Consider the following 22,208-nt stretch of genomic DNA (forward strand, 5'->3'; position numbering starts at 1 on the left):
GTCTGCTACAGAAACTGGGAAAAGGCTCTGCCACCTGTGGTTTCTAGTTCTAGGTCTTACAAGCCATTAGCTGAGAGGTGGTAGAGAATAATCTTCAATTTGTAGGATTGGAGGAAATATCAGTCTCTTTTCCTGAGATCTATAATTCCCATTTGCTTATTAGTCTTTTAGATATGTGAAAGTTATAAGAACAATGCCTGTCTCTGATTCTCCTGCAAATCTCCCACCAGTGAAAAAAAATTATACCCTGTGAATGAACTTCACTGTTTCTCTAAAAACCTGTTAACTAAATTAGGCAATATGAACTTTACTTATTATGACAGATCTGCTTTCTGTTGTCACAATACAGAGATGATACTGGCTTTTCTTCCTTTTATAATTTTATTCTCAGCTCTTCCATGTAACCTGTTTCCATCTACATAAAGTGTGGGGGTTTCTTTCCCCCAAGTTGGATCTATTCTGGCACATCTTCTTGTTCAATTCTTTAAAACAGAGAATCAAATAATTGTTTAGGTTGGAAAGGACATACAGTGTCACCAAGTTCAACCCTTAACCCAGCTCTGCCAAGGCCACCATTAAATCATGTCCCTAAGCACCACATCTCCACATGTTTTACATAGCTCCACTGAACCCTTTCCATGGGTGGACTATTCCAGTGCTTTCCATGAAATTGTTTTTCCTAGTGTCCAATCTCAACCTTCCGTGGTGCAACTTGAGGCCATTTGCTCTTGTCCCATTGCTTGTTCCCTGGGAGAAGAGACTGACCCCACCTCACTGCAAGATCTTACAGGTGGTTGTAGAGAGGGATAAGGTCTCCCCTGAGCCTCCTTTTCTCCGGGATGAACAGCTCTCTCAGCTGCTCCTCATAAAACTTGTGCTCCACACCCTTCACCAGCTCCTTTGCCTTTCTCTAGACATGCTCCAACATCTCAGTGTCTTTCTTGTAGTGAAGGGCCCCAAAAGTGGTCGCAGGATTCAAGATTCAGCCTCACTAGTGCCAAGTACAGGAGATCACTGTTCTTGTCTTGCTGGCCACACTATTTCATCCTAAAACATCAGTAAACATGGGTAGAACATCAGTAACCCATGCAAAACTCATTTATCCAAAACTCATTAAAACAATGTCCCTCCTCCTACTAGAGCCTGTCCAGATTGGTTGTCCCCTCTGGGAGTCTTTTGCAGTGCCCAGTGACAAGCTTGCCTGCTTTATTTGTAGTGAGTATTCAGTAGGTATTGCTTCTCTGGTTGATCCCTCTGTTAATCTTTGTCTAAGCCTATAGCCACTGGGCAAAGTTCCTTCCAGGTTACCTTCCTTTGGGCTGCTCATGCTGCTTGTGCTTGAGGATGTCCATGAGTGTGTGTTCCAGTTTTGAATCTGTAGGATAAGAGTTAGGGGCAAGCTAAAATATCTCATATTGCTGTCCATTAAGCTTTTCCCCTTTGGATTCATGTGTAGTCAAACACCACAGTTGTGCAGGAGCCAGTCTTCTGGATTAACAGTTGTTGTGTAATAAAGTATTGGAATGCTCTTCCCAGGGAGGTGGTAGAATCACCATCTTTGGATGTGTTTATAAAAAGACTGGACATGGCACTTGATGCTATAGTCTAGTTGAGGTGTTAGGGCATAGGTTGGACTTAATGATCTTAGAGGTCTCTTCCAACCTCATTATTCTGTGATTCTGTGATGTGCAAAGTGTATACATTTAATTTTTTTTAAGAACTACAGGAGAATAAGCACAAATGTTGAGTCCAACAACTAGAAAGCAGTTTGAGTGGGTGTTGTTACAAAGGTGCAGTTGTAGCTTGTCCTGCCTCCTGCTCCAACCCTCCAGCGAATAGCAGAGCCCCACGGGAAGAGAGCTGGGGCTTTCTCCCTTTCACCTTCCACTACCATGGCACCTGGCTACATTTCCCACCTTCCTGCAGCAGGCAGCCACTTCCTCAAGAAGTTTGACTCTCCTGAATGTGGCAGGGTTGGCTCATTTGCAGCGAGGTGGGTGCTCTGCTGCTGTGACAGCCTCAGTGCCCGAGGTGCCGCATTTATCATCGCCGGGCTCTGGCCCCAGCACCGGCTCCCGCAGCGTTTGTCAGCGCTGAGCCGAGGCGCTGGCACGGCAGCCAGCAGCCTCCAGCAGAGATAATTCTTATCGTGTGCGCTGCTGGCTCAGCTCTGCTTTGCCTCGCATGGTGGCAATTTCTGCCTGCCATCGGTGCCCCCTTTGGATCCAGTCATGCAGGCAGCAAACTGGATGTGTGTCCGTGCAGTTTTAGTGTTTGCGCCCTCAATCTCCATCAGCAAACTTTGGGGAAGTGAACTCTTCTTCCCAGTCACTTTGCCCCTTTCCTAGCATATTTAGCATTCAGTGTCTCCTGTGCTGACCTTGTTCTTTAAATTGCATTGGGACTTGTCTTGTTCAAGATGCAGGTCAGCAGGAGAACAGTCGAGTGTGGAAAAACACACCATCGCTGTTCACTGGGGTCAGAGCAGCACAAGTGACCTAAATTTGAAATGCTCCATACTCCGTGGCTGATCCAGCATCCTCAGGCTGCAGCCTGTCTGTCTGCTGCAGTTGCAGACCAAGAAGTGATTTTTTTGTTCAGGAGCAAGATTTTCACCAATTTAATCTACTAAAATTTGCAGTTTTGGAAATCTGGGGCAAAATGGAAGGGAAAAGAGAAAGCAAGAGGAAAAGACAAGTTGTAATTGAGAAGCTTGAGTGAAACATAACATTTTTGTCATACAGTGGGGTGTGTTTTGGCAGCCCAATTTGTTAATTTTCTAGAACAGGCATGAAATTGCTGTATTTATGTATATAGGAATTAATAATAGCTTACAAAAGCAACACATTAGCTTTTTTTTGGGTGGGAGGAGAAACCAAGAGCTGCCTGAAGGCGAAACATATTTAATTCCCTTTTTTAACTTCTTTTTGTTTTAATTTTTTCGAGAGAGCTCCTTTTTCATTGTGTTCACTGCTGTTGCCCACACTGGTGCTGGAGGAGAGCATCTGTGCTGTCTGCATAAATTGATTTGGAGGGTGGCTGACCGTGCTTGGTGCTTCCTTCAGGTCACAGCTGCCACAGTTTGCAGGGTCCTTTATGCGTGCATGAGCACGGGCAAACACATCCAAGATGTGGGAGTGCGAGTTTGAGGAGAGCTTGGCATCAGCCCCCGCACACACCGGCTGTGGTGCCTGCTCACAGAAAAACACAGCTCAGAAAAAGCCAGGGAGGTTTTCCTCTGTGAGGTGAAGCTTGTAGGAGCACGCCTGGCATTGCTTTTGTTGTTAAAAGCAGATAGGTTTTTGTTTGCTTGCTTCTTGGCCACTAAATGCTCCTGAATTCTTTCCTGACCCCCAGTGATGGCACCAGCGTCACAGGAAGGGAATCCTGTCGTTCCCTCTCGGGCAAGGGACAAGCCCTGGGTCAGTGGTGGTGACCCAGGAGTACTTTGGACAACTAATGTGAAAAATCTGGGGGGTTTTGGTAGGGCTTTTGAACACAACAGGAGAGAGGGTTTGGGGTGGATCTCCTCCCACCCCTTTTTTCCCCTAATTATGAGAAGTTTCTGAGTGATTGTGCTGGTTGAACCATCCAGAGGAAAACAGCAGCATTCCTGCAGGGGCTTGCAAGAATTTATACTGGGTTTTCGCTGACACCTATTTTTATATCAGAGATGGCAAAAACATACTGACATATCTAGTCTATCTGCTTGTGAATATATTTCATTTCCATATGCATCCAGCCTTGCAGTGTGTTTGATAAGTTGGGTTACTTGTTTTAGCTCATCTTGCTTCTCCCTTCCCTTGGAGCTAATCCAGAAAATGTCTTGAAAGAGAAGGTTTTGTGGGGGGGAGAAGGAGATTTAATTTGCATCATGAGGAAAATATGAAGAGTTTTCACAAGATATGATGACTATATTTGATATCCTGTAGCTTTTGTTAGTCTAGAAGTGATTTTTTTTTCTCCTCTCTCTGAATCTGAGTGATCTGGGGGGATGGTGAGCATCTATTCTTATTCTTCTTCAGTATTTTGATCTAGGCTGCCCAGGGCAGTGGTGGGATCACCATCCTGGTACTCTAGATGTGGCACATGGAGATGTGGCTTAGCAATAAACATGGTGATGCTGGGTTAAAGGTTGACTCAATGATCTTAGAGGCCTTTTCCAACCTTAATGATTCTATAATCCTAATTATCTCTTCAGGTTTTAAGCTTTCTCCTGCAACACTGGTATTAATGGTGACATTTGACATTTCAGTTACTTGTTTTCTGCTGCTGATGAATGAAAGTATATAACTGAATTCAAGTGCGGGGAAAAAAGGAGTTTTATAAGGATTAGTAAGGTAATGTAAAAAAATTCATGATCTGATATAGAAGTTTTCACTATCAGCATGGTATACATTTATCTTTTCAGTGCACATCACATTAAAAAGGTTAACATTGATAGAACGTGGTGCTTCACTGTGAAAATGCAGCACTTTCAGATTTATTTAGCAATTTTGTGTGGTTTTTACTCCAAGTTATTGTGCTTTTATGTACTTCAAGAGAAATGCAAATATGTATGCATGTAGATCTTACATATTTACTGATATAAATTTCTTCAGAAAGAGCAGTAGTTCACTTTGTGTACTGTGGAAATTAGGTAAATGTTCATACTTGTTAAATTTTATTTTTTTGCTACTGAGAAGAAAGCAAAAAAGATTTACCAAAAAAATTCAGAATACTCTGTGCTGAAGTCCTGGAGCAATTACAAGAAACAATGACAATCTAAAAAGAAGGAATATGCAGTTATTTATTTTAAATACTGCCCAAATTGGTGGTCCTGACAGATATTTCTTGTTGACTATTGCCTCCCATACATTTTACAAGATAAAGCTTAAAAACCTGATTTTTTGATCTACCTACTCATTCCTGTTTTATCTTATCCTTTTGCTTTTATCCATGTATTTTAATCCAGAACTCATAATGAAATTCAAGCTTTCAGAACAGTTCACAAAATCGGCAATTTAATGCATGGTTTGTCACTTTTACTTTTGTAACAGCTGTAAGATAAATAAAATAATGAGATATTTACAGCACAAGGTCAGGCAGTTTTTGTGATAGCAGCTTTTCATATGAGATTACAGCTAAAAAGGGGGGGAAGTGCTGAGTTACATAATTGACTAAGGTTTGACACTTAGAATTTGTGTTATAACAGCACTTCATAGGCTATAGATGGGGCCGTTTCAAGTTCTGTTGTAAATCTGACTTTACAAGGCTTTAATGTTCTGTAGGCTAATAAAAATCACTCTAGGATTGAATGTGTGAAATAAAAAAAAAAATGGTGTTTTTAATATTTTTTAATGCTCAGGGTATTTTTCCATCTTTGATTGTTTTTTGCCAAGATTGCATTGCTCTTGAATTTTTGAATAAATCTTAAAGATTACTACCTTCATGTCTGAGGGAGGAGGGGCAAGAAAGAAACGGAAAAAAAAATAAAAAGGCATCCCAAAAATAGAAGTCTTGCATTTGCACAGTAAAGTTTAAGGTATCAATGTGAGCTTTTGGCACTGGAGAAAAGGGCATAAATATTGAGCATGAAATATAGTGTAATAATAAGTGATAGCATTTTCTCATGGTTGAAGTATAAGCCTTCCAGGAGCTACAGAGGATAAACTGTAAGCCCCAGAAAGTCAGCTTTTCTGGGAGACTACCCCTGTGCACTGCACATCTCCTTGTTTGAAACATCTGGGGCTGAGGAGGAGAGGAAATTGTCTGACCTGAAAATTTGAGGCTTTATGTAGCTTTTGCATGGTATTGTTTGAAGGATTCACCTGCCTGGCAAATACTATGAAAGTGCCAACAGTTAGGAAGTGTGATTAAAACTATCCACCTCGATTCCACATAAGCAGCAGTGGCTCCCAGGAGGAGTTAGCCCTCAGCCAGACGTGCTGCCCTTTGCCATTTAGGCAATCTTGGTGCAGGGCTGCCGTAACAACCTGCCCCAGAAACCTCCTCCCTTCCCGTGGTGGTAGTGATGTGAGAGCAGTGAAAACTCTAGGTCAGGAATACTGTGTTAACATTTCCCTCAGTCCCCATGCTGCTTTGTCATTTATGCCAGCTGTATTCGGTACTGGAGTTGTTGTTTCTGGCTGCCTTGTCTCATCTGGAAGGAGAGGACTGTACATGCAAAGGTGACACCAGCCCGACCATGACCTGCAAGGCTTTCAGTGGCCTCAGCTGGGGGAAGGAAATCCATGCAAGAGCATAAACTTAGGGCCAGGAGGGCCTGGGAGCAAACACCAACAAATTTCTCACATCCCTACTCCTTTCTCTGTGTCCATGGGCTTCAAGTCATGTTTCCTCAGTGAGTATGGTAAGCTTTCATCAGTGTTTGGTGACAGTAGTGTGCTACTCTTCTTCACCCCGCTGTGGTGTCCCAAGCACCTCTGGCATTACTGTTCCAGCTGGTTTCCATGCACAGGGCATGTTGCATTTTGTGGCTGTTGGGTGAAGAAGAGAGAAGTGGGGAAGCTGTTGACTCTGCCCACCACATAAACTGTGCTGCAGGGACCCAAGGGAGCAGCCACAAAACCTGCAGCACACAGTGTCTGCTCTGGGCAAGGGCACACTGTTGTGCTGTTTTGTCTGTAATTCAGACACTGGGAGGGACCCCGTGGGCTGGGCTGTGCTCTTTTGGGCTGGCAGAGATAACCAGGCTTGCTTTGCACAGGTGCACAGAGACCTGCCAGGGATAAAAGGGGATACCAGTGTAGGAGAAAAGCAGCTCCAAAAGATAGTGTGTCCTGTCACCTTGGTCCCTGGCGAGGTGGCGGCTGCCAGCTCCTCCCAGACAGCTCCAACATGGGCTTAAATTAACTTTAAGAATTCTGGCTGTTTATCTAACATCATTCATTGTTCCATACAGGTAATTGCAGAAATTAAGGATTCATATATGAGGGTAAAAAAAATTTGTTTCTTCAGATTTTTACCTTTTGCCTTCATTCTGCATATGTGAGAAGCTATGGTCCACAGCTTTCCCTCACAGTTAGGCAAGAAAGTAGCTTTTTTTTACATTGGACACTGTTGCTTCAGGGTGGAGAGGGAGAGATTGAAAATTTAGGGGAATCATGAAACTGTCCCCCTCAGATATACTCTGTGGTAAAAAACAAAGGCTTTTTATTAGTATTATTTTTCTTATAGCTAGATCTTCCCTTGAACACTTTTGGGTGCTGTATTCTTTACTCATGTTTTCTGACTTAGGCTTAAAACTTCCAGGCAGCTGGGGACTTCCTTTCCCTAGTTCTTATCCACAAGGAATTACTGGAAGAGAGAGAAGTTCCTGCAAGAAGTAAGGCAAGGACAGGAGGTTCAGGTGAGCACATCAGAGCTCCTCCTAGAGAAAGAGAATTAAGGATCTTTGGTGGTATGAGTGCTTTATTTGCCTCAATTTGCATCCTTTGAATTCATATCGTACTGAAGTCATGCTCTATCATGACAGTTGTTCAAGTGCCCAATATTTTGAGCACACACAATAGCAAAATCTTTTTAAAATGATGATACCTGGTTGGAGTATATCTGATTGTGTGTTAGAACTGTTAGACGTAGGAGGTTTTGTTTTAGGAAGTGTAAAATAATGTGCCTGCAGGCAGCTGTGCAGCTTTGGTGTGAGGAGGACTGTGCTGGATGGTTTCAGAGGTGTAAAACAAACAAAAAAAGTGCACTCATTTTAACCCTCAGTGCCTTCTGTAGTTTCATTTCAAAGAACAGAATCTCTTACTTTATGCAGTTTCTATTCCTAGGGAGGGTTTAGTTAAGGGACAGAAGCACAGACAAGTCTGAGCACAGATCAGTTGTTTGCTTTGCTTTTATGTGCTTTGCTGTCAGCAGTGCGTGGTGAATTGGCAGCACAGCAAGTCCTGTGATAAGAGAGAATGTCTGGGCCTTAGACTGTCCCTGTGCTCCACCTTGAAATCCTCTGGGTGTCTCCTGCTCTGAATGGGGTTGAACACAACATGAGGGCTATGTTCTTACAGATAGTGAGAAAGCATCTGAGCAGTTATTCTTCTCAAGAGGTGCTGATTTGAGGGGAAAGGAGGGGGGCAGAGGCTGCTCTGTGTTGGCATTGTGGTGCAAGGGGCTGCTCGTGGGTACCACCTCTGCTTGTGTTGTGGAGGCCCCAGGACAGATAAAGCCAGGTTTAGGAATGCACATCTTTTTAATTACATAAGCCTTTGGGGGTGGCTTTGTATGCTCATCTACTACCAGATCAGAAAATAGGAGTAGTCTTACTAAGCCTTCTGCCACATGTTTGTTGAGGTTGTGGAAGCACACAGACATTTTATTGTCTTTTGTATTGCGTAGAAAGCAAGTTCTTCCTTGGAGATCTGCTTATTTTTACTTTTGAGTGTGTGTAGATTTAACTGAAGATCATGTATTCACACAGTTGTGCTATTTAAGTTAATGTGGGGTGACTCAGTGTGTATTCACTGCTTCGAGCCCACAGCGACTGCGACAGAACATTTTATTGTCTGAAGACAATGCTAATAATGATAGCATTAAAACAGCGTTGGAATTTCACAAGACATTATTCTGTTCCCAGAACTGCCCAGGGCCAAAGAGATTTGCCATTGTCAGACAGGGGAACGGGAGCTGGCCTGCAGTGCAAACAGTGCCCTCTGCTTCCACTGGGCTGGGCTGGGCTGTCCTGCCCCTCTCTGCTCCTGCTGCCAGGAACCTGCTCCAGAGTTTGTCACAGCTGTGAGCACCCTGCAAAGCAAGCACTGCAGCAGTTGGCTCTGCTGAGAGCTGTGGGAACGCAGCCCCTTCCCAGGATGATCCTATTCTAGGCTGCTTTCATCCAACAGGTGAGCTATCTTGGCCAGCTGAAAGGGCTGCAGGCTCTTCTTTGGCTGCCCCCACCTATCTCTGCTCTGGTGTTTGGTCCCACCAGGTGTGCAGTTTGCTGAAGGAGAATCTGGGATAGGTGTAGTGTTATACATTGTGGCTGCTATGGCATTCCCATAATTCACAAAGCAGTAATTCAGAAGTGATGCAGTTTATATTGGTTGTGCATTTCTTTGTGGAGGGGGGTTGTAGGATGAAACCAGTGTGACTGTGGTGACAAACAGAGGGCAGCTGTGCTGTCTTTGTAGCTGAAGTATAGGTTATAAGTGCAAATAAGTTGTTCATTATGAAATTAAAAAGCATTACATATGTATGTTATTAATCCTTAGCGCCACTTCTTACTGTGTAAAAACAATAATAGTTTCCTTACCAAAAGAGTTGTTAATAATGCTTGGATCCTGAAAGCAAAGATGCAGAGGTGGGAGCTGTGTGCATTTATTCTCTCATAGGAAATATTTAAAGCAAAACATTTCTAGCCTCATAACTCCTCCTTTGCAGCAGGTTCCTGGTTTGCTGGTGTAATAGTCAGATTGGGTAATGACAGCATAGACAATAAGATGAGAAAATTAACTGAAGAAGAGACTGTTGGCTGTGCAGAGACACTGCCTGGAAACCTCACCAACTGCAAACCACATTTGTAGTATCATGGCTTACATCCAGTGGGGACAGCATCTGCAGTGCAAAGCCATTTGGAGGCTCACTGGTGGTAAGCACCAAGTTTGCCCTCTGCATTAGTAACTAGCAGGTAAAATAGCTGTGAATCTGTCTTGCACTGAACATCCTTAACGTGAGAATCCACTGAGTACTTGCTTCTTTAATGACTCCCAGCAGCATTTCTCAGGAACCATGTGACAAAGTACCAGAGGGTTGGGCTTATCTCTTAAAATGGATCCTTTCAAAATGTAGTTTGTGTTTGGTGGGGATAGTGAAGAAAAAGAGCTGATTTAAGGAAAATTGAATGGGGAAAGTGTCACATGCTTTGCAGTGTTGAGATTCCAGGCATCCTTGCTGTGAAAAATGGGAGTTTAATTACCCAGGTTTTGTGTGGGTTTGCTGAGTTGCTTTAGTTTGTTTGTCCTCTGTCAGTCTCTAATAATGCTATTATTTACTTTCACTAAACAGAAAAAATTAATTCAGTGCTCTCTGTTGCTGAGTGTCTGCCGGCAGTACTGGTACTGAGTTGTGTCACTGCAAATATTGGTATGTTCTTGCTTGTGCTGGTGGCAGAAGCAGTGGGAGAGTCAAACAGCCTAACTCAATATTGCTTATGTATCTTCTATTTTCTTTTGACAAAATCATTGCATGTTTCTGCCTCAACATGGCCTTCTGTGATCTGCAAGGACCAGATGACATCATTGTTGAACTGGCGAGTTCAGTCCATGTGATATGTACCTTAGAACTTTATGGAGTACTTTTGGCAGTTTCCCTGCCTAATACATGTTTTGGGGCATCAGAACATCTCCTTTGATTAGACGGTTTCTAAATAGCAGCAATTATGATATTGGCCACTTGTTTTTTGTCCCAGTATATCATGTGTATCCCTGCATATCTGTATCGGGAATTTGGGGCATGTTTTCAGCATGGCAACCAAACTTGCACAGAGTGGCACAGCCCATCAGCCCTCTGTTTAGCCTCTACTCCCAGTTAAACACTGGTATTAGCAGCTTTTTGTCCTTTTCACCCCCTTTCCTAGACTGATTCCTTAATGCTGTACACAAAGCAGTCCTGCACAGCACTGCCTGTTAAGTCGCTGCCTTGCTGAATAAATTACAGATGCCTGCTGCTAAAAAGGAAGAGATGATGCTTTTCTTTCTCTACGTGGTTCTTGTTCTCTTCCTCATGTTTTCTTGATTTTCTCAAGTCATCCTGTTTTGTTTGCTGTTGGCAAGTAAATCACCGAGAGATGCAAAAAGCAAAAGAGCAGAGAGAATGCCCGGTGCATACTAAAAAGCAAATATTCCAGTATTTCAAGCATGGAGAAATGGAAAGAGGTCGATATAGATGGTGATGAATTTAAACATGTACTTATTTATTACTCTGTCTTCCATGTCTGGATCATCTGCTGCTCAGGAGAGGGTGAGACAAAGGAACTCTTGAATTTTGGCACCACTGCAATGAGGTGGCAAGATGAGATCACGGAATTGTATGGGTTGGAGGGGACTTGCAGAGGTCACCTAGTCCATCCTGCTGACCACCTGAATTCCATCTGATCAGGTTGCTCAAGGCCATGCACAGGACACTTTTCATTATCTGCAAGGATGAAAGTCCAGCAGACTCTCTGGACTTCTGTTTCAGTGATTCACTTTCCTGAAAATGAAAAGTTTTCTCCCCCATATAAGGCTGTAATATCCCATGTTGCAGCTCTGGTTGATGCTCCCCTTCCTCCCTGTGTACCTTTGAGGACAGTCTGTGTCCCCTCCCATCAGGCAGTGGGTAGGTCTCCCTGTAGCCCTCTCTTTTCATGACTGAGCAAACACAATGCCCTCACCCTCTCCTCCTGTGCTCCACTTCTTCAACTGGCTCTGGCACAGGGCAGCCTGTGCTGCTCCTGGCAGTATGTCTACAAGAAAATCTATTTTCTGTGCTGCATCCCATGAGTACCCTGATTTCTCTTTTCATGTCAACTGACCTTGATTTCTTTCCTTTTTCAACCTTTTTGCATGACATCTCCAAAGCAGTAGCATTTTCAAGCTATAGCTTTCATCATAGTATGGTATGATGTCACCAAACTCTATGTATGATAGTAGAAAAGATAAAAAAGCAACTGTTAAGTCTTAGCTCAGTTGCTTTTATCTCTCATCATGTTCATTTTTACAACTATACCCATCCAGCAAGACTTGATCCTGACTTTTTTTCTTGAAGAACTTAAAATGTGTTGTCCAGTGTGAAATTAAATATTCTGCAGTCAAATGCAAACATCCAACCCAAAAAGGCAGATGCTACTCCAGGTCCAGTATCTATGTGTAAGTCATATTATGTTAGCAAATGAAGTGGAAAAATGGCTCTTAAATAGTTTCTTCTGCTGCTTGCCTATTTTTTTATATTAAGTTGCCCCTGGTATTCAAGATTTTCTATCCATTTGCTGTATACTCTCACAGCAAATCCAAGCACAGTTTAGCAGGGCAAAGAACATTTGGAGACTGGCTCAGTGCCCAGAGCCAGCTTTTAACCTCTGTCTTTCTCAGCAGCACTGAGTGTGGTGTAGATATCCAACATTTCCCAGCTATGGGAGAAAAAAGAAAATTTCAAGATACAATTTCTCAATCTTAGTGAATCAGTGTAACAAATTAGTGAATCAGGTGTAACAAATACTGGCCTAAAAGAAGAGCTCAGATTGTAAAGATCCCAAGAAGCAGGATCAGGCATGCTCAAACATTCAGGTTAATGAGCAGAGAGCTATGGCATTTGATGAATTCTCGTGTAATTTTGAAAGATATCCACTATCTCCCAGCTGAAAATTCACACACAGTTATTCTGTATATATATTCTAAAAACATTATGACCATTAAATATTGTCTAATATATGTATAAATTCTGCATGGCTAATTTAGACTTTGGACGATTCATTTTCTTCTTAGAAGTATTTTTGAGAATTCCTCTAGAGTAATCCACCAACTCATCAAGGAACTATTGAGTATAAGTTAAAGCAAATAGTATGTCAAGAGATTGACAACTTGATTTTATGTTGTTATTTCTCACTGACTGAAGAAATTGGATCTGTCTCTCCATCCCTAAAATAAAGTAATCCCCACACAATACTGAAGCACTTGTGAAGAGCTATTGCTCATAGAATGATGCTTCTCTTGGAACTTGAAATAATGTGCATCCCTTTACAAGGTGCATGAATAAAATATTAGACAGGTAGAGTTTGTGACCTAGTTGAAAGTTATGTGCATGATCTCTTCTCCTTGGCTGAACTGAGGAGTCATCTGGAGTGGGGGATATCTTTAAGTAAAACAAACCTTATCTCAGTTTTTGGTTTTGTTTCTTTTAGTGAAAGGGTCATTTATGAATATGTGCTTTTTTGATTTAGGGCTGAGCTTAAAATAGCTAGACATCCGAAAACTTAATATGCACAGTGAAATTTAATTAGGCAACTGCATAAAATCAAAGGGATTCTTTTGTGGAAAGGAAGCAAGAATCCCCTTTTGGTACTTTCAGCACACATGCAGCTAAGTCCTGTTTTCATCTCCTCCACTTCAGCAAGAGGTGTTAATAATAGATGTGTATGATCTGCTGCCAGGGGTGATGGGCCAGGGATGTGAGCAGGAATGGACTATATTCCTTTCTCTTTCATGGTGCCTTCTTCATGTAGCCAAAGTGCACAGAGTCTAATATTTCAGAAGGCTGTCTTCAACTTTGTACATTCCAATTTGATTTGCTAAATTTGGTCTCTGCAGACACCAAGCGCCTATTTCATGGTCACAATTTGACTTTTGGATGCTAAGTACCTCTTGAAATCTCTGAATTTAGGCTTAATTAACCATTTTCATGAAAGATACAAGCCTCGTTTTTTCAGTGTCTGAATTAATTTTTTTTTTTATAAAAGTTATGAAAAAAGTATATCTGTTTCTAAAAACCTTTTTGATATCTATAATATGGATTAACTGTTGGGAAAGATAGTAAGCTTCAAATGTGCTCCACTTACATCTCTCCAAATTAAGTTATTTATTTCAAAAATCGGTTTTCTTTTTTGGCAGATTAGACAATACCAAATAAAATTATATTTGTTAAAAAATATGTTCAATGTTAACTCTCAGAATGAGAGGCTACCTGCAATATTTGTGAATCATAATTATGTGAGACTCATTTTAAAAAAGCCAACAAAACACAGAATCACAGAATGAACTAGGTTGGAAAAGACCTTTGAGATCAACACAAAAAACCACCATGTAAGTGAAGAAACAGAGAATTGCATTAAGGGAAACACCAGGTACACTTTCTGAGCAAGATCACTGACACATCCAAATATGAATATTTCATATAAACCATCACACTTTTTAAAACACCTTTTGCTGGCAGTTACCAAAGCCAGCAAAATTTCCCAATGTTTCATCCAGGCAAAGGTCAGTAATGAATTGAATTTCATTCTCTGAAACATTTCCATTTCTTTTGTGTGGCTGTGTCACTGCCTTGATTGTTTGGGGTTTGTTTTGTTTTGGTTTTCCCCTCATTACTTTTTTTTTTTTCCCCAAAAAAAGTGGTGAGATTAATATTTTTGCAAATAAAGATGTTTAGGGGGTGTTTTAATTTTTTTTTTAACTCATGGGAAACATGTTGGAAGTAAGCTTTTCTGTGTCATGTAACTTGTGGTTCCCACCTCCTGGTGTATTTAATACACTGTGTGCTCCTCTGCAGAACATGGGCAGCAGCTTCCAGCTCCCTCTCCACTCATTTCCAGCTTGGCCAGCTTGGGCACAGAGCATTCCTCTCTGTTTGTCTGCACATGTTGGTGTGTGGTGTCCTAGTTAAGATTTGTTGTCATCCAGATAGCTCAAATAAAGTTTCATGTGTGGTTTTCACTTTTCCTGTTGTGATATTTCATGATTTTTAATGTTCAAGGGCAAGACTTCTCTCAACCTGTATAAAGGCAAAAAGCAGAGCATCTATAGAAAGCATATTTAGGTATAAATTTTTTAGCTTTTCATAAGATGCATTTAGTTGGCATGATGTTGTCTATCTGAAAATTGTTTCATAATAATTTAATCCTATTTTTCTTTCATTTCAGTTTCCATCAGCAAGGCAAAACAGTCTTTGCTTTAATTATTCTTCATTAAGATTCATATCTCTGAGATTAAACTGAGATAAGCTTTGGCAATTCTCAGGTTGTGGTTGTCTAAAGAGGAGCCAGTCTGAGAATAAAACTCAGACTGTTTTCCTGCAAGTAAAAATAGGAAAAATCAGCTAAAATCCCTGAATCCTCACTGGAGTGCCTGCATGCTTACCCCAGGCACGGGGCACACCGTGCTTCTGAGTTGAGATGCTGAAGAAGGTACATCCTTGACAATGCCTTTGAGAATTTGTTATGAGATGTGTCCCTCTGCTGATAATATCCAGGGACAGATGTCTCTTCCATTCTTCAGATGTATCTCAAATAAGAAATCCAGATGTTATGCTGGCCTCTTTCTCCATTTTAAAATCCTCACTGGGCTCTTGCTTACGTGGCAAACACTTTGGTCATTCCTTCCTTTGGGGTTTTTAAATTTTGAATATGCAATGCCAGTCACAGGACTCTGAGATTTGTTTTTCTCATATCATGGGTGCTTTTTATTGTAGGAATATTCAACTGGCAAGGGACCTGCTAACGGGATCACTGGTGGAACAAGGAGGAATTTTCTGTAGTTTTGTGTGTTATGTTCACATTTCAATGACTCCTGGTTCTAAAGGTCTCAACCTCATTGTGAAGATCTTATTTAATGAGTCTTCTAATGTGTTGTATTACTGGAGTGGCCGGGCACCACAAATGGCAGGAGAATTTCTGTTCTGCCAGTACCCAGCCTGGTGTGGCTGTCCCCAAGGCAGTCAGTCTGTCTTGAAAAGGAGCATCACTCCTGCCTGAACAGTTTGCATATCCTTTTGCTTACCAAATGGTTAAAAAATATACATTTCTAAAAGATGGTAAAAATGTTTAGAATTTATGTAGTTACAAACTTAACTTTAGATGCACAAATCTCCTCATATTGGTTGTTAAAATTTTCCACTTGACCTTGATTTCAGCAGCAGATAAGTGATTTCCTGTTGAAATTAGGATAATGAGCCATTGCAGTATGCCAGCTGCCCAGCCATTGTGGACTGTTTTTCTAGGCATTCCAGGAGGATTTTTTTGGAAAGAAATTTGAATGGGTGTGGGATTTTATTGAGAAAAAAAGCTGCAGATAAATGTCACTTCAGAGGAGAAAGCGGTAGCTCACACCCATGTAATTAAAGAAGTTAATATTTTTTACAGTCTGAGTCTAGTCCAGAGTTTCTTATCTTGGTTTGGTTTGGGTGCTCCCTGCCTAGGTAAGGCGTTTTCTGCCCTTTTAGAGGAGATTAAATCTTAGCTGAAGCTCAGAAGGGAAACCAGCTTTGTGTATGCCACTCAGTGTCATGATTTTTGTGATTTTGAGAAGTCTGATATTGGCTGTCCTTATGTTGTTTTGGATCTCAGATGGTTTAGAGTATTTTTTTGGAGTTTTTTTTCTCTTTCTTTTCTTTCTCTCTCTCTTTTTTTTCAGAGAACTGAAAAGATAAGGACAGTTGCTTTAAATATTCATGTTGAGGCCATTTGCGCCTGTCTAGTAGGAGCCAGTGACCAATCAGTTCTTTGCGCATATCTCAGCTGCTGTGTGTTTGGCACTAGATTAGCATATCTATTATTGATTTTTAAGAGAAGCACTGTGGGGGCACCTAATGTTCCTAAGAGGAAGTATTGCAGAGATCAATCTTTCCTGTTGGAGTGAACCAGGCTGGATGGGGCTTTGAGCCAGCTTGGTCCAGTGGAAGGTATCCCTGACCATGGTGGGAATGTTGGAACCAAATGATCTTCAGGGTCCCTTCGAACCCAGGGGTTTATCTGTGATATAAATCTGCTTGCACAGGCCTTGTTAAGTTGCTTAAAGGGAAAAAAAAATCTAAGAAAGATTGTCAGTGAGGAAGGAATGGAATGGTGACTGCACACCATGGCAGCTGTGCCCCACTGTGCCTGCCTGCAGGAAGCAGGTCTGTCCACCACCAGGAAGAAGCACTGAGCTCTCAGTGGTAACAAGCATTTTCAAACTCTACTGTGCATCCAGTGTAAAGCTGTGCAGCAACATATCCTGCTGTATTTTCATCTGAGTCATAGAACTGCAGGAGAAATGAAGTCCTGGGCCTCCAGATCCAGGAAGAATGCAAGAAAGAATTTAAAAGCACCTGAGAATCAACTATAGCTGTTGTCAGACATAAGTTGCCTTCTTGGAGGCCAAACATTCTTTATTGGTTTATCACAAGAGAGTTGGTTCTTCCAATGCAGGGCTGGCCTGGTTTTCTACTGTAAATTCCATGGAAGGAGTGGGACAAGCAGAGTCTGTTTATTTCTTGCCTATTTATCATTTTCCTTTCATATTTTCATGGAGAAAAACAAGTGCATGTAAATTGTTGGTGTCCTTTCTGGGTTCTTCTGCATTGAAACTGAGCCATACAGGGAGGTAGCTGGAGTAACCAAAACTTGGTGACAGAGGTCTGGCATGGTGCTTGCTAAACACATAAGAATTGCACTTGCGTGAGTAATTAGAACTTGAAAAATATTCATGTGAGACCTCTTATGCTAAGCAGTATATTCAATTGTGAAAGGAGAATCTGGTGCTTTTAGCTATCCTGATAAGTCCTTGCTCATAAATCATACTGAAATTTATGCTATTTTTTTCATTTTCTTCATTTTCTCTACTTTTTCTTGCAGTTCTGCGTTAATGTTTTAAAATATTCACTGTGGTGTGTGTGGCCCTTCTCAGCTGTGTTAAGGGTGCTGTGTTGATTAAGAGATTTGAGGTTAAAAGAAATGTGTTGCTGAAGAGCACTGTTTTGGACTGATAAAGTGCTGCTGGACATCTATTACCAGAGCAGTTCATCTGCTCAAACAGGGCAATTAGTACAAGGTTCTGCCCTGGGCTGCTCATCCTGCACCTACCAGTGCTGCCTGCCTGAGGATTTGCTGTCCTGCTGGCAGAGACGAGTCCTCACGGAGGGTTGTCCACACTGCTGCTGCACAGTCCCATGCATGAGAATTTTGTTGTTATGTTGAAGAATTTACACAGTCTGTAACTTAGTTCAGAAGTTGGTCTGCCTCCACATTACTCTGTAAGCTTTATCCATTGACAGTTTTGTCAGTGCACTCTGCTGTTGCAGATGCTGAATAGCATCGTTGGGGTTTTGTTCTGTGGCATGAATGATGAAACCAGTCATGCGCTGAAAGCTTCACAGAACATTCATCTGTTTGAGTTTTGTATGTGTATCTTCTTCAGTCATTTCTGTCCTGTGTCCAGAGCCAAGCTCAGTAAGGCCTGTGTGGTGTGTGCTTTCCTGGTTGTTTCACACTTTAATGGAGACCCTCTTAGGAAATCCTTGAGACCTGGAGCAGTATGTTTATTGTGGCACCAGAGGATTCCAGCAACTCACTGTACAGTAACTACTCCACTTTTTATCACTGTGGCCTCTTTAGAACATAAAATAGGCTATATAATCTTAACATAGTGTACACTGGTGTTCACTAAACAACAATGTATTTCATAGTTCATGCTGACATTGATATCATAAATGTGTCTGCTTGAATTATTACTATTGGAATAAGCCACATGTATGTTAGTCATCATGTCTATATGCTTGTATCATTTAGAAAGTAAAAGTGTACTCTTGTTGGTACAGGAAGATGAGAACTTTTTTGTGCATGCACGTATGTGGTAACTGTGTTCTGGAGCTCTCTTAAAAGCCATTATGGTATTGGGTCTTCCTTAGCTTGGCATTTCTCCCCTTCTGCTGGCTGTCACCAGCCTCACAGAAGAAAGAAAAACTGCTTCTCCCCTTCCTTCATTACTGCCTTTTTTCCACATAAAAAGATGTGTAGAAAGCTGCATCCCACAGCAGAGCTGTTTTCCTCCCTAAGAAATACGCTGACTTATTTTTCTCTTACCTATTGCATACACAAATGCTTAATTACAGGAAAATTATCTCAAAATTTTAAAATTACATGCTTTTCTGTCAGTCTATTTATTGTGAGGATATTTGCAATCACTTTTAGCAGGTGACACAAAATATAAAGGTTTGGGGTTTTTTCTGCGTGGACTTCAATAACTGGTTTAAAACTCCAAAAAGTAGGTAATAATTTTGTGTAGAAAAAGGAGAAGGTGTTGCATATGAAATGAAAGATGTATTGATTGACTAGATGGGAGTAGTGTTCTCTAAATACAATACTGCCATGGTTTTAAAAAGCATTGTCTAAAATAAATGTTTTAGAAGAGGAAAAGAGACTAAAAAAAAATAGTAAATTTTTGCATATAGACATATAAAAATCAGAATAGATTTTTTGTGCTTTTTGTTGCTAGCTTGGAACATATCCTGTCATCCCTCCCAGCCACAAGGGAGGTGTGGAGGGTTTTTGAGGACACAAATATTCTGCTCTTTGGCCTTAGCTTTGAGTATGGAAAAATAGACCATCACTGTAGATACCATATTTTCATGTCAAAATCAACTAGCAGCTGCCCTGAAATAACACTAACATTTACATATTGATATTTTCCCTCAGTTACTTGTAAAGTAGCTGACATGATTCCATGCCCTACTAAATTTTTATCATAGAAACAGAGCTGTGTTTTTTTCTTGGCAGTATTTTCTCTCTTTCTTTATTTGTAAATAGCTAAGAACACAACAAAAGGGATTGTTTATCTATAACAGGAACTTAAAAGGCACCTTTTTTTTGTCCTTCATTGGTGAATTAAAAATTAGATTTTGGCCCCATTTGCATTTATTCATTGATCCCCAGCACAGATGCATTTCATCTCACACATCAGATACTGCATCATGTGCAAGCTTGTGTTCTGAGACTTCCCTAATGACCTTTTAATTAGTTGTTGTTATTATTACATGGCTCACAGGCTTCAGCCACGTTGATGTCATCATTTATCTCAACTTTCATGTGAAATTGACCCAATTGCTGCTGTGGCTGCCTTGCACTTCTTCCCCTCCCTTCCCCTGGCATGGACTGGCCTTGGTGTTCTGTTTCCATGACCTTCAACACTGACGTACATGCACCTGCAGTGTTACTGCTATGTTGTGTTTTAGGAGTTTTTAATGCCTTTTTCATATAATCTTTTTTGTCTTTTTTTTTTTTTTTCAGAGTCCTCTGGAGCATTACATTCCCCCATTTGGAGTGTGGACAAGAGTTTGGCATTCTGCTTTTACAGGTACCTTTTTGAATTAAAATGCGCTTTTTTTTTCCCCCCAGGGGATGATAAAAGGAAAGCTGTTCCAGAATGATTTTACTATGTCTTCCTCTGCTATCTTGTTGTGATAATGAGTTTCTCTTGCTTCACCTTTACTAGTCCATTGGATTGGCAGATTGATTAGTTGCAAGTATGTAGTTGAATGGCATTTCAGAAAGATTGAGGCTTTCTCTTCTCTTGCTGGCCTCAGTCACACAGCCATGTATGTGTTGCAGAATCCTCTTTGGAAGTACTCCAGTAGTTCCAGGCTTTTTCTCACCCTTTATTCCCAACCTCTACTTTGGTTGCAGTCGCTCCATTCAGTAAATTTGTTTTAGCTTTTACAATGGAGACCTCCAGTGCAAGTAAACACTTCTTGCCTTAGTCCTCCAGAGCTTTCTATTTATTTCTGTTACTTACCTGACTCCTTTTTGGAAATGTTCCAGTAGTTCCAGGCTTTTTACCGTCCTTTATTCCCAGCCTGTACTTTGGTTACTGTTTTTCCATTCAGTAGATTGTGTTAGCTTTTTGTAACACCGACCTTCAGTGCAAATGAGCACTGGTAGCCTCAGCACTTCAGAGCTTTCTGTTACTCATTTGGTTATTACTACTGCTTTCCAAATACTGAGGCACACAGAATCAGAGAATGGGTGAGGTTGGAAGGGACCATAGTGGGTCATCTGGTCCAACCTCACTGCTTAAGCAGCATTATCTTGAAGTGCATGGTACAGAATTTTGTCCAGACAGTTTTTGAATATGCCCAATGAGGGAGACTCTACATCCTTTCTGGGCAATCTGTTCTAGTGCTTGGTAAAGAAGTTCTGCTGGTAAAGAAGTTCTTCCTCATATTCAGGTGGAACTTTCTGTGGATCAGATTCTGCCTGTTGTTCTGTTGCTTCACACCTCTGAGAAGAGCCTGGCCCCATCCTCTTGGCACCCTCCCTTCAGATACTGATAGACATTGATGAGGTCCCCTCTCAGTCATTTCTTCTCAAGGCTGAGCAGGCCCAACTCCCTCAGTCTTTCCTCATAAGAGAGATGCTCCAGTTCCTTAATCATCTTTATTGCCCTTTGCTGGAGCTGCTCCTGGAGCTCCATGTCTCTCTTGTGCTGAGGAGCTCAGAACTGACACAGCACTCCAGATGTGGCCTCACCAGGGCTGAGGAGAGGGGCAGGATCATCTCCCTCAACCTGCTGGCAACATCCTTCCTAATGCAGCCCAGGACACCTTTGGCCTCTTGGCCACCAGAACACTGCTGGCTCATGGACAGATGTTGCCCACCAGGCCCCCCAGGTCCTTCTCTGCAGAGCTCATTTCCAGCAGGTCAGCCCCCCAGCCTGTGCTGGTGCATGCAGTTGTTCTTCCCCAGGTGTAGGACCCTCCCTGCATTTGCCCTTGTTAAACTTCAAAAGATTCTTCTCTGCCCACCTCTCCAGACTGTTGAGGTCCCTCTGAAGTGCCACACATCTCTCTATAGAATCAACCACTGCTCCCAGCTTGGTGTCATCCGTGAACTTGCTGAGGAGGCATCTGCCCCTTCATCCCAAGCACTGATGAGCAAGTTAAGCAGTACTGGGCCCAGTGTAGAACTCTGGGGGACACCACTGGTGACAGGCCTCTGACTAGACCCTGTGCCACTTGTGACCCTTGGGATCTGCTGTTTAGCCTCTTCTCTATCCACCTCACTGTCCAGGCATCCAGCCCACACTTCCTGAGTTTGCCTGTGAGGATGTTGTGAGAGACAGGGTCTAAAGCCTCACTGAAGTCAAGGTAGGCAATATCCACTGCTCTCCCCCCATGCATCCAGGTAGTTGTTTCATCACAAAAAGCAATCAAGTTGGTCAAGCATGATTTGCTTTTAGTGAGATATTAAACTGATACTAGTGAGGTAATAAACTGGTACTCCTGAGCACCTTCTTGTCATCCATATGGATAGAGATGGCCTCCAGAATGAGCCACTCCATCACCTTTCCAGGGAGGAAGGGGGCGGCTGACTGGCTGATAGTTCCCTGTATCCTCTTTCCAGCCCATTTTGAAAGCTGGGGTGGTTTTTTCCAGTCCTCAGGCACAAGTCCATGCACAACACTGAGCTTGACCTTAAGGTCAGAGCAGAAGATGAGCATTAAAGCTTAAAATCTTTATTTTTGTCACTAAAGCTCCAAAACAAAAGGTGTCATGAATCCAGAGTCAGGAATAATGGAAAGAGTAACTTCATCCTTGGTGAGTACAAGTAAACCAGCTGAAACCCATGAGGACAGGAGGGGACAGGAGGTGAACATGTGGCACTTCGTAACAATGGTTGTAAAATTCTTGAAAGATTAATAAAGTATTTCATTGTAGCAAAGAAAAAAATCAGTAATCAATGTCTGATGTGTCATGTGTCAAATTAG

General features: G+C 41.8%; 1 protein-coding gene across 1 annotated transcript in view; it reads left to right on the top strand.

The window, feature by feature from the left end:
- Positions 1–22,208, top strand: part of LOC135442937 (uncharacterized) — a 219,744-nt gene that overhangs the window by 184,580 nt on the left and 12,956 nt on the right. The window contains exon 4 of the mRNA XM_064703210.1: positions 19,733–19,799. Coding sequence (XP_064559280.1) covers positions 19,733–19,799 — 67 coding nt within the window. The remainder of the gene's footprint in view (positions 1–19,732; positions 19,800–22,208) is intronic.

The sequence above is a fragment of the Zonotrichia leucophrys genome, chromosome 2 (assembly GCF_028769735.1).
Source record: "Zonotrichia leucophrys gambelii isolate GWCS_2022_RI chromosome 2, RI_Zleu_2.0, whole genome shotgun sequence".
NCBI classification, from domain to species: domain Eukaryota; kingdom Metazoa; phylum Chordata; class Aves; order Passeriformes; family Passerellidae; genus Zonotrichia; species Zonotrichia leucophrys.